This window comes from Mobula hypostoma, chromosome 22, assembly GCF_963921235.1.
Source record: "Mobula hypostoma chromosome 22, sMobHyp1.1, whole genome shotgun sequence".
Lineage (NCBI taxonomy): Eukaryota > Metazoa > Chordata > Chondrichthyes > Myliobatiformes > Myliobatidae > Mobula > Mobula hypostoma.
The window spans coordinates 49,036,040-49,049,650 of record NC_086118.1 but is presented as its reverse complement, the minus strand read 5'-3'; the positions used below and the strand labels follow the sequence as shown (position 1 = coordinate 49,049,650).

The 13,611-nt window shown below is 42.3% G+C and overlaps 1 protein-coding gene across 2 annotated transcripts in view; it reads right to left on the bottom strand.

Annotated features, from left to right (window-relative positions):
* Window positions 1-10,170: 10,170 nt before the first annotated feature.
* LOC134336376 (endonuclease V-like) overlaps window positions 10,171-13,611 on the bottom strand; it is a 150,829-nt gene continuing 147,388 nt past the window's right edge. For both annotated transcript variants that reach the window (XM_063030526.1, XM_063030523.1), the window contains one exon: window positions 10,171-13,263. Coding sequence is in view for 1 of the 2 variants with exons in the window: in XM_063030523.1 (XP_062886593.1) it covers window positions 13,171-13,263 (93 nt within the window). In the remaining variant the exon portion in view is untranslated. The remainder of the gene's footprint in view (window positions 13,264-13,611) is intronic.

The window sequence follows — 13,611 nt, the reverse complement described above, 5'->3', positions numbered from 1 at the left end:
AAGTCAATCTTTAAGAGGCATAGTTTACAGTAGACAACCGATATCTTTTCCCTAGGTTCGAAATGTCTAATAATAGAGGGTTTGCATTGAAGGTGAGGGGGGTAAGTTCAAAAGAGGTGTGGGGAGGGGAAGTTTTTTTTACACAGTATGATGGGCGCCTAGGAGGTGCTTTCAAGGGTGGGGAAAGCAAGGAGTTTAAGAAGCTCTTTGATTGGCATGTGGATGTGCAGAGAATGGAGGGATATAGATGTTGTGTAGGCAGAAGAGATTAGTTAGGCATTCAATTACCAGTTTAATTAGTTCAGTAGATGACCATGGGCCAAAGGGCATATTCCGCACTGTATTGTTCTGTGTTCCATGTTTTATGTTATTAGTCCGCTGTAGTTTTTGTGTATTGTGAGGGGGTGCTGCACCAAACCAGACTGTAATGGTGGACGTGAGGATGCTCTCTATGATGGCAGTGTAGAATTGCACCAGAACGTTCTGCGGAGGATGGAATTTTTTCCCAACTGCTGCAAGAAGTACATAATCTTATAAACTCTCATACTCTTATAAACTTCTCCCCTCAGCCTCTGCCGTTCCAGTAAAAACAACCCAATTTTGTCCAACACCTCTTTAGAGTACATATCCTCTGTTGTTATTGCATACGTCCTCTAAGCTAACCACTGCAAAGTCTGCAGGTGGAAGAATGGCTACAATAATGCTTTAGCAATTCTTTGCTACGTTTCGGGACAACTCTCTCACTCATTTGATTGTGGTGGGAACAGCCCCTCTGTTGTATTGTGTAGGCCAACGTTGCATGTAATTACAAAACGTACACAACAGTTTTGGGTCTCCCAGCACTTCAGCAGTCTCTGATCCGCAGATAGTTAATTGTAGCTTTGTGAGTCTTGCTGTAATAATCTAAAAAAACCATGAAATGTCTCCGTATAAATACTCCCATCACAGAACAATACGCTTTACTTAGAACATAAACATAGAACATTACAGCACAGTACAGGCCCTTCAGCCCACAATGTTGGGCCCATTTAAACCTACCTAAGATCAATCTAACCCTTCCTTACTACATACCGTACTGTGTAAAGGTCTTAGGCGTGCACACACACGCACGCACACACACGCACACACACGCACACACACACACACACGCACACACACACACACACACACACACACATAAAGCTAGGATACTTAAAACCTTTGCTCAGCGTTGCAGTAATTTTATGTATTGCTCTGTACTGCTGCCACAAAAATAGAAACAAATGCCGTGATATATGTGAGTGATGATAAACCTGATTCTGATATAGATTTTTATTGTGGGCCGAGAGTGGGAAGGGGGCAGGGAGAGGGGATTCATGGTTGGAAAAAGGGAAAGGGGGAGGTGAGGGAGTGGGAAGCACCAGAGAGACATTCTGTGATGATAAATAAACCAATTGTTTGGAATCAAATGACCTTGCCTGGTGTCTCAGGGCTGGGTGTGTCTACACCCGCGCCACCCCCGCCCGCTGGCACTCCTTCTTTGCCACCTGTCCGACACACTCCCTCACTATTCTCAACATCCTTTGCTCCTGCCAGATTTACAAACTTGCTCTTCACTCCAGTACTGGGCAAAAGTCTTAGGCACCCCAGCTATACACATGTGCCTAAGAGCTTTGCCCAGTACTGTAGCTCTCTACTATTCTATCAACCATGTGCCTATCTAAGAGTTCCTTAAAAGCCCCCAGCATCATTCAGGGAACTCTCAAATGCCTCCACCACCACCCCGGCAAAGGATTCTAGGCAGCCACCACCCTCTGTGTGAAAAAAACTGACACTGACACCCCTCCACTATGTTCTCAAACTACATTAAAATTATGCCTTTCTTGTAATAGCCAAAAGAAGAACAGGGATGGCAAAAGACACCTTTACGAGAATGAAGAGTATACTGACAAATACTAAACTAGGCATGACAACCCGCCTCAGAGTACTGAAATGTTACGTTTATCCAGTTATGTTATATGGATCAGAATGTTGGACAATATCTAGTAACATGAGGATTGTAGCAGCAGAGATGTGGTTTTTGAGGAGGATGCAAAGAATATCATGGACAAAACGAATATCTAACGAGGATGTCATGAACAGAGCAAACACAAAAAGAGAAATAATGTATGAGATCATGAAAAGGCAATGTAACTTCATTGGGCAAGTGATTAGGAAAGAGGAGTTAGAATGCACGGTAATTATGGGAAAGATTGACGGGAAGAAAGCAAGAGGAAGACAAAGACAAATGATGATGGAGACAGCAGCCAGAGAACTGGAAATGAATACCAATGAATTGATCAACTTGACCCGAAACAGGAGTGTGTGGGCCATGGCAGTCAAAGGTCAAACTGGGCATGGCACCTGATGATGATGTAATAGCCACTTCCGCCCTAGGAAGAAGTCTCTGACTGTCCGCTCTGTCAGTGCCTATCATCATCTTGTACACCTCTATCTCGTCACCTCCCATCCATGTGTGAGACAGAATATTGTACTTAAGTTAAAGTTCTGTGTAACACAACCAGCTGCTGACCTCCCAAGATCAAAAATCCTAAATTCTGTGCGGAATGTTCTGGCGGCTGAAACTAAGAAATGGCATGAATGTCTAAAAATAGAAAAGGGGCAGAATATTAGTATTCATTTCAAGACGATTAGAATATAAAAGTAATGCGAGGCTTCATAAGGCATTGGTCAGACTGTAACTTGGAGTATTGTGAGCAGTTTTGGGCCTGTTATCAAAGAAAAAATGTGCTGACATTGGAGAGAGTCCAAAGGAGATTCACTAGAATGATCCCGGGAATGAAAGGGTTAAGGCATGAGTCGTGTATGATGTCTCTGGGCTGGTACTCACTGGAATTTAGAAGAATGAGGGGGGTACTCCCATTGAAACCTATCGAAAGATCTGGATGGAGTGGACATGGAGAGGATGTTTCCTTCCTAGAGGGAGGAGTCTAGGACCAGATGGTAAAAGGACATCCATTTAGAACAGAGGTGAGGAGGAATTTCTTTAGCCAGAGGGTGGTGAATCTGGAATTCATTGCCACAGGCGGCAATGAATATTTAAAGTGGAGATTTATCAGTTCTTGATTAGTAAGGGTGATAAAGGTTACAGGGAGAAGGCTGGAGAATGGGGCTGAGAGGAATAATAAATCAGCCATGATGGAATGGTGGAGCAGACTCGATGGGCTGAATGGCCTAATTCTGCTCCTATGTCTTATGGTTCATTAGGACCTATGAATGGACCTGCTTTGTGCTTTTGGTTTCATTTCAGGCTATTCCGGTAACTTGAGATTTATTCCTGTTTACTCATCCCCCACTGCAATTCATAAAGTTCTCTAAAATCAGACCAGGTCCCTGAGCGCTGCATCAAATCTTCCGCTGACGGACATTCCAACTCCTATCCTACTTCATTTACTGTAAAAAAAAAAATCCTCAGTTCATGTTTAATTGATTCCTTATCAATAATTCAGGCCTACAACAAGATCTTCATGACTCGCTTTTTTTAAAAAAAGTATCAGAATAAGGATTGAGCAAGTGAAAGCAGACATTGATGAGGATCAAAGACTGTTTGATCAAAAACAGTCACTGGAACAGACCCTTAAGGATTTCCTCCAACACCATTGCAGTGACGAACATGCAACGCCAGTGACGTCCAATTTGTGCATGTTAAGAACAAACATCATCTGCTATGACCTATTCTCCTTCGCTTTTCCAAGGGAGAGTCGGGCATATGTTTAAAACCGAAAAGAAACATGGGCTTTCATCTTCCTCCCACTCTTGTGCCAGCAGCTCATTATTATGTCAAGAGCAGCAGCTCAGTTCTAAAAGTGAAGATATCCAGGCACATGACGTGGATTTGACAGAAACTTGCCATAATCTGTGGGTTTACACAATCCAAATTAAAGGTTATTTTATTGCAGCAGTACCCCACATTTGTTGAGAATACTTCCCCCTAGAAATGCTACTCAAACTTTATTTCAAAGCACCACTCCCCCATCTCATTTGTATTTAGTCTTTTTCTGAATATGTCCATCTTGTGCAAGTTAAAAACCTTAATTTCCTGTATCATAAATAACCATACTGAAAATTTGCAAACCTGATAAAGCAGAAGAAATAACAATCAAAGTTGGTATCTCTAATTAGCTTTTTTTCCAGTCCTCGACATGCAAATAATTAGAGCAGCTATCTCAAGAAAGGGGAAAAAAATGACTCTGCAGTATGCAAAGCTATATTAATTAGCAGATATATTTCTCATATCAATATTTCTGATTAATTAGTCTTATACCTCATTCCAAAGGGGTGTGAAGTATTACTGCCTCACTCTGGTGTGTTTAAAGTCAACTCAAAGTAAATTTATTATCAAAGTGTGTATATGTTGCCACATACTATCTTAAGATTTATTTTCTTTCAAACATTTACAAGAAAGTTAAAGTTAGAGGCATCCGTTAGTCTTGCGAGACCGTGGATCTGCGCCTGGAAAGTCTTCACTCTCCAGGGCGCAGGCCTGGGCAAGGTTGTATGGAAGACCAGCAGTTGCCCATGCTGCAAGTCTCCCCTCTCCACGACACCGATGTTGTCCAAGGGAAGGGCATTAGGACCCATACAGCTTGGCACCAGTGTCGTCACAGAGCAATGTGTGATTAAGTGCCTTGCTCAAGAACACAGCATGTTGCCTCGGCTGGGGCTCGAACTCACAACCTTCAGGTCGCTAGTCCAATGCCTTAACCACTTGGCCACGTGCCCACACTAAAGAAATAAAATAAAATTTATGAAAACTACTTATACATGTATTATTTAGAGATACAGTGCAAAACTGGCTTTCTGGTCCAAAGAGCCCAGCAACCCACCTATTTAATGCTAGCCTAATCACAGGACAATTTACAGTGACCAATTGACCTTCTAACCAGCATGTCTTTGGACTGTGGGAGGAAACCGGAAACCCATGTGCTCATGGGAGAGATGCACAAACTTCTTGCAGAGATCTTTGGAAATGAACTCTGAGGCCCCAGGCTGTAACCGCTTCATGCTAACCACTGCACTGCTGTGGCACCCTGCAATTACGTAAGCAAAGACTGACAAACAAAGAAGACGTTTCGTGCAAATTAAAAAAAACAATACTGAGAACATGAGTTGTAGAGTCCTTGAAAGTGAGTATGTAGATTGTAGAATCAGGAAAGAGTTGAATTGAGTGAAGTTATCCAGGAGTCTGATTGAAGGGTTGAAGGGTAATAACTGTTCTGAAACCTGGTGGTGTGGGATCAAAAGCTCCTGTACCTACTGCCTGATGGTAGTAGCATGAGGAGTGCATTATGTTGTAATAATGTTCCATTATGGAGTCAGAGTTTTGGATTTCAACATGAATGCAAAACTCATCATATATCTCATCATACACAACCCTGAGATTCCTTTAATTTAGAAGTTTTGTAAGTAGCCTGCAACACATTCCTGTGATTCACTAGTGTCATCTTGGCTAAATTGGTTTCCGCAGAAACAGCCTCTGATATCCTTGCAACACATGGCAGGGACTCCCTCCTGACTTGTCACTCGATATCCAACACTTACCAAGCACAAAACAGCAACACTTGCTTCCTGCACCGACTGTCAGCTCATTGCAAGGTGGAATCTCAAACACTGGGCTGCCAGATATCCTTATTGCTGGAAGGAGGTGTATTTAAACTCCAAATTTCGCATTCATGTAAGGCAATGTTTCTAATCAAAAATGCGTTGGGTATTTGATGTTGGTCCCTAATTGGGCAAGGCTACTTGAGAAACAAGTACATAGCTCCAAGTCAGTGTGTGCTGGTGATCAGTGAATCACGTGGAATTTACAATGCACACCAGGTTTTTAATTCCACACCTTATTTAATTAACTGAATTTAAATGTCCCACCTGAAGTGATGGGATTTATTTTTTGTAGGAGCAGAATTAATCCATTCAGCCCATCAAGTCTGCTTCATCATTCGATCACGGCTGATTTATCTTCCTTCTCATCCCATTTGGAATTTGAACTCATTTCCGGTTCAGTTGCCAAGGCATCTAGATTACAAGTACACTATTTTAGCATCCAGAATAGAGGTGTTGTCTTACTTTAACACTATAAAGACGCCCAGTTAATCAGCTGTTTTCACAACAATTCAACTAGATCAGGCATCGAGTGTTTGAAAGATTCCATTAGGGATGGTCCTAGCTTCATGCCAGGTCTGAAAATTTTTTTAAAAAACTGCAGGCCATAAACACTAGAAATTCTGCAGATGCTGGAAATCCAGAATAACCCACACAAAATGCTGGGGGAATGCAACGGGTCATGCACCACCCATGCAGGGGAATAAACGGTCAACGTTATAGGGCAAGACCTTTCCTCAGTCCTGAATCAACCTCCTGACAAACCACAAACTCTTAAAAGGCCTTTCATGTCTTTAACACATTTAGGCAATTAGAAACCATTTCATCCTTAATAGGAAAGGAGAGCCCATTATATGAGATGAATATTGAAAGGCATTTTGAACATTGAAAGGCCTGGATACAGTGGATGTGGAAAGGATCTATCCAATAGTGGGGTCTCTTGGACCAGAGAACGCAGCCTTAGAATACAAATTCAGCAAGTGATCACACTGAAAGAATCTGTTAAATGTAATGAATACAGTTACTGAAGACTCCAACTGTGAGGGTACTAATTAATAACAGGGAGATTAAAAAAAGGAAAAATGACTGGTTTTCACCAAATGAGGTCAACACTTCCCTTTAAATTTAAAGTCCCTTCTAAAACTCATAGTGAGCAAGTTTATCTTGAGAACTTAAGCAAATGTTAGGAATAAAGTGCAAAGTTTATTGAATTCCAGTAAACTATTCAGTGCCACAATAATGCAATGGCTGGCATGACACGACTACAGTTTGGGGCGTTGGGAGTTCAGAGTTCAATTCTGATGACATCTGTAAGGGAGTCTGTACGTCCTGCCTGTGGAATGTGTGGATTTCCTCCCACAGTCCAAAGACGCACTGGCTAGTAGGTTAATTTGTCATTGTAAATTGTCCCATGATTAGGCTCGGCTAAGTTGGGGTTACCGGGCGTTGCAGCTCAAAGGGCTGGAAGGGCCATTTCCACGCTGTATCTCTAAATAAAATGATCAGCAGTAAGTTAAAGCCTCCAATCCCACAAAACCTACTTTATAATGCTGCAGCAATTCCTGCTTTCCCAGGTGATTTATGATCTGTGTTGCTAAATTATTAATGTGCCGGTGGGGGTTTGCCTTTAGAACAGAGCTGAGAAGGAATTTCTTTATCCAGAGAGTGGTGAATCTGTGGAATTCATTACCAGACAGCTGTGGAAGTGAAGTCAATGGGGGTATTTAAAGCAGAGAATGATAGGTTCTTGATAAGTAAGGGTGTTAAAGATTGCAGGGAGAAGGCAGAAAAATGGGGCTGAGAAGGATAATAAGTCAGCCATGATGAGCAGACTCGATGGCTGAATGGCCAAAACCTGCACCTATTTCTTATGGTCTTCCTGATGTCTTCCATTGGTTGGGGTCAGCCATGGATGTTGCATCTCAGCTTCCTACGTGATATGCAAGCCAGGGCAGAATGAAGGCTGCTGCCCATGCAGGTAACAGGCTCCCCCTCTCCACGCAGCTGACGAATCCAAAGAAACTGCAGAGACCGATAAAAGTTTGGCACCAGCGGAGTCACAGGAGTTGCCAGTCAGCGTTGAACTCAACCTTAGCGACTCCAGCTCTGGCTTTTTCCCCTTCTGGTTTACTCCCGAAGTCTCCCCCATGAGTGGGTGTAGCCGCAAGGCAGGGGAGATTAAAGATCAGAGTTATCCTTCTCCTAGGTGAGCTGCTAACCACGGCTGATGAGCCCCATCGGGCCGAAGTAACTGGTTTTAAGGTGCCCGTGACCCACTTTTGTCCCTTCCCCTGTCAGTAGAAACAGTTCACCGGGCTTAGTGGCTAAGCCACATGTGAAAGCCAGAGGCTGGACTTGGTTGTCAAAGGCTATTTGAGACACACGTCATTGGGAGCATTTCATAGGTAGTGCGAGCCTATTGCTATTACCACCGCCCCCCCCCCCCAGCTATGACAACCTTAATGAACAAATGGTCAATAAGACCATCCTATGGTCTTATGTGTACTTTTGTCACAAAACAGTCCAGTGCACCATTAAACAAACACTGTGCATGATGCTTTATAATTAACTCACTATTGTTATATAACCATATAACAATTACAGCACAGAAACAGGCCATCTCGGCCCTTCTAGTCCGCGCCAAATGCTTACTCTCATCTAGTCCCACCGACCTGCACTCAGCCCATAACCCTCCATTGCTTTCCTGTCCATATAGCTGTCCAATTTAACTTTAAACGGCAATATCGAACTTGCCTCAACCACTTCTGCTGGAAGCTCATTCCATATAGCTACCACTCTCTGAGTAACACACATCAAAGTTGCTGGTGAACGCAGCAGGCCAGGCAGCATCTCTAGGAAGAGGTACAGTCCACGTTTCCGGCCGAGACCCTTCGTAGTAAAGAAGTTCTCCCTCATGTTACCCCTAAACTTTTGCCCTTTAACTCTCAACTCATGTCCTCTTGTTTGAATCTCCCCTACTCTCAATGGAAAACGCCTATCCACGTCAACTCTATCAAGCCCCCTCATAATTTTAAATACCTCTATCAAGTCCCCTCTTCTACACTCCAAAGAATAAAGACCCAATTTGTTCAACCTTTCTCTGTAACTTAGGTGATGAAACCCAGGTAACATTCTAGTAAATCTTCTCTACTCTCTCCATTTTGTTGACATCTTTCCTATAATTCGGTGACCAGAACTGTACACAATACTCCAAATTTGGCCTTACCAATGCCTTGTACAATTTTAACATTACATCCCAACTAATTTATGACCTACTTCACAACATCAGCCCAAATGATCTGAAGTAAAATTCATTTCATCAGTTCATTTAAATGTAGGGCGGTTTTAATTGCATTGTGTCTGAAGATTTAGTTTGTATTACAAAATTTGCAGAAAAATAGGTTGCTGCAAATGCTTTCCTATCTAAAAAGCCACTTGGATTAGAAATTCTGCAAGTGATCACACGGAAAGAATCTGTTAAATGTAATGAATTTAATTACTGAAGACTCCTACTGTGAGGGTACTAATTAATAACGGGGAGATTTTCTTCACCAAATAAGGTCAATACTTTCCTTCAAGTTACAAATCCCTTCTTAAAATTATAGTGAGCAAGTTTATTTTGAGAACATAAGCAAAAGTTAGGAATAAATTGTAAAATTTAGTGAATTTCAGTGAAATAGAAACATAGAAAATAGGTGCAGGAGTAGGCCATTCGGCCCTTCGAGCCTGCACCGCCATTCAGTATGATCATGGCTGATCATCCAACCCAGAACCCTGTACCTGCCTTCTCTCCATACCCCCTGATCCCCTTAGCCACATCTAACTCCCTCTTAAATATAGCCGATGAACTGGCCTCAACTGTTTCCTGTGGCAGAGAATTCCACAGATTCACCACTCTTTGTGTGAAGAAGTTTTTCCTCATCTCGGTCCTAAAAGGCTTCCTCTTTATCCTCAAACTGTGACCCCTTGTTCTGGACTTCCCCAACATCGGGAACAATCTTCCTGCATCGAGCCTGTCCAATCTCTTTAGGATTTTATACGTTTCAATAAGATCCCCCCTCAACCTTCTAAATTCCAGTGAAATATTCAGCTCCAAGGTAGTGTAGTGGTTAGCATGATGCTATTGCAGCTCAGGGCGTTGGAGTTCAGAGTTCAATTCTGACCCCATCTGTAAGGAGCATGCATGCCCTCCCTGTGGAATGTGTGGTTTTTTTCCAGGTCTTCCAGTTTCTTCCCAGTCCAAAGTCATGCAGTACCTGTTGGAAGGTTAACTGGTCATTGTAAATTGTCCCATGATCAGGCTAGGGGGTTGCTGGGCAGTTCGGCTCGAAGGGCCAGAAGGGCCTAATCAGCACTGTATCTCTAATGAAACGACTAGCGCTAAGTTATAGCCCCCAATCCCAGAAAACCTACTTTATAATGCCACAGCAATTCCTGCTTTCCCAGATGAACTTATGGTCTGTTTTGCTAAATTATTAAATTGCTGGTGGGTGTTTGCCTTTTTGGTGTAAATAATATGCATCTTATCACACAGAAACATCTTTTATTTCTGGAAATTACATTAAACAGAGAATGTGGAAAATTACAAAGTGATAAACTAATTGTGGAGTTTGCATATTATAAGTAGCTGAATTTCTAACTGGTATTTAAGCCCTGAAATAATTTGATCCCCTTAGAATACTATAGCAACCATAAATCTGTATCTAAAGCAGTGATGGCCAGGGAGCTGCTAGGGGCCATGGATTTTGCTTTGGTTATTTTCTCTTCAACAGTAGTAATGTGCTTTGCTGGCTCTGATCGTCAATGTTCCATGGACAGAGCTCATGATTAAATCAACTGCCGCTGAGAAATATGTTAGGGATTATTATTTGGAGGGTGAATAGTTCTGGATAGCATAAAGATAGATGAAGTAAAACGAGGACCAGTCTTCAGAAAAAAAAAACTTGTACACAGTTTAACTTCCATCTGATACTCGAAGGTTTATTCTTACCTTCTCATTACTACCATCAGCAAAGAGGAACAGGAGCCTGAAGAAAAAAACACTCAGTGTTTTAGGAACACATTCTTCCCTCTGCCATCAGATTTCTGAAGGGACACTGAACCAACCTATGAAAAGTCCTTCACTATTTTCACTCTCTTTTTACACTGCTTATTTATTTTATATATATATATTTCTTATTGTAATTTATAGTATATTTTATTATAGTTGAATATATATGTTTAGAAACATAGAAACAGAAAATAGGTGCAGGAGTAGGCCATTCGGCCCTTCGAGCCTGCACTGCCATTTATTATGATCATAGCTGATCATCCAACTCAGAACCCCGCCCCAGCCTTCCCTCCATACCCCCTGACCCCCGTAGCCACAAGGGCCATATCTAACTCCCTCTTAAACACAGCCAATGAACTGGCCTCAACTGTTTCCTGTGGCAGAGAATTCCACAGATTCACCACTCTCTGTGTGAAGAAGTTTTTCCTAATCTCGGTCCTAAAAGGCTTCCCCTCTATCCTTAAACTGTGGCCCCTCGTTCTGGACTCCCCCAACATCGGGAACAATCTTCCTGCATCTAGCCTGTCCAATCCCTTTAGGATTTTATATGTTTCAATCAGATCCCCCCTCAATCTTCTAAATTCCAACGAGTACAAGCCCAGTTCATCCAGTCTTTCTTCATATGAAAGTCCTGCCATCCCAGGAATCAATCTGGTGAACCTTCTTTATATCTGTTTTATTGTAATTTAATTTATATTTTATGGACTACTGTGGCAAAACAACAAATCCAAATCCAACAAATCTAACACACTCAAAATGCTGGAAGAACACAGCAGGTCAGGCAGCATCTATGGAGAGGAATAAACAGCTGACGTTTCGGGATGAGACCTTTCATCCAAATTCACGATGAAAGGTCTCAGCCTGAAATGTTGGCTGTTTTATTCATTTCCATGGATGCTGCCCGACTTTCTGAGTTCCTCCAGTATGTTGTGTGTGTTACTCTGGGTTTACAGCATCTGCAGAATCTCTTGTGTTTATATTGAGCACATTCTCATGGTGCATTCCTGTAACAGTTCAGGACAGGTATATTTTTATCACTCAACCTTTCTGGTTAGTTGTACATCATGAAGACATCCTTCAACTCTTTAACAAAGGGCTATATTTTGGATATCTGGAGTTAGTACTCAGAAGCTTTTGGAACAGACACTAGTATTGTATATTCAAAGGGATTCTACTGGTCGGGATGTACCACCATTGTAATTACGTAATTTTGTAAATTTATCTGGCTACACTCCAAAAGTTAAGATGGTTCTTTAAGGTTGATATAGCTGGGAGTGGTAGCGGGGATAAGCTCCCTCTAACTATTAAATGCTCCCAGTGGTGTGCATCTCAAATGCCTCTGACAACCAAGTCCAGCTACCGGCCTTCACGTGTGGCTTAGCTACTAAGCCCGATAGAACTATTTCTACAGACAGGAGAAGGGCAAAGGCAGGCTACTGGCCTCTTAAAACCAGTCAGTTCAGGCAGATGGTTGGAAACTCATCTAGGAGAAGGAAAATTCTGATCTCAAACCTCCGCTATCTCACAGCTATACCCATTCATGGGGAAGGATTCGGAAGTAAACCCCGAGGGAAAAATCTGGAGCTGGACTCCCTGAGGCAGGCCTACATTGAGCTCAATGCTGACTGGCAACTCCTGCGACGCTGCTGGTACCAAACTGTATCGGTCTCTGTCGTTCCTTTGGGATCATTAGATGTGTGGAAAGGGGGAGCCGGCTACACAGGCAACAGCTTATTCTCCGTATCGGACTGCCCAGGCTTGCGTATCTAGACAGCTAGGACACAATATCCATGGTCAACTGTGACCGACGGAGGCCCTCATTCATGTATATGGCTGAATGTCAATAAATTTGAACTTGAACTTGAGACTGCAAGTTAACTCTTACAATTAACATTGTTTCAGCAAAAACATTTCATGGATTTGTATTAAATGTCCTCTATTCCTATTTTTAGAGATGTTGATCTACATTATATATTTATAGACCTCGGGAGTTATTTGGTTCAGTTCTGGGAAAGGGCTGTCTATTCAGCTTTAATTACCTGCTGTACATATTAAGAGTGGGAATAAGGCATTTCAGCACTGTCCACTAATCTATAAAGCCATCTGCAGAAATCTCAGTGTTACTTCCCCAATCCTTTGCTGCAGTCTCAACAGTAGCATTCTTGACCATCCACCCCAATTCAAATATGCACTTAGAAAGATTATATGAAAATATACATTCTCTGTTACATTTCAAAACATGGAAATTAAGAATATTACCAATCTGTGTTGAAAATAGAAGACCATTTTGACCAGGTAATAATGTTTAAACAGTTAAACAGCCACATGGTTAGTACAATGTTCATTGTAGACACATCCAACACTGTGGTGGGTAGTGCTCGGTAAAGAATTTGAAGTATAATCTGCGATCCTCGGTCTGGACAATTAATGACCCAGGCAAGCGTGCTTAGAGTCTGAGGGCAAACATCATTACTGGAAAATTAATGGCCTTTTTTCCCTTTTGAATATTCTGAGCAAGCAGTTCCAGAGGTAGAAGCGGCAGTTGTTTTGGTGGACGGTCCTTCCTTTCCGGGCTGGAAAAATAATGAAGAACACATATCAGAATTTCAGTCAGAACATAGAACATAGAACATAGAACATAGTTGGTAGAGGGTCCAGCCAGAGATGAACAGGTTTGATCCTGAGTCAGGGCTGGTTTAACCAAGCTAGGGCAGCACCATAGCATAATGGTTAGCACAGTCATTTTACAGTGCCAACGACCGCCGACTTAGGGTTCAATTCCCACTGCTGTCTGTAAGGTGTTTGTATGTTCTTCCTGTTAGCCCCTGGGTTTCATTAGAAGGTAAATGATAGGAGCAGGCCATCTGGCCCATTGAGCCCGTTCCGCAATTTAATAAGATCACTGGGTAGTGGACTCAGGT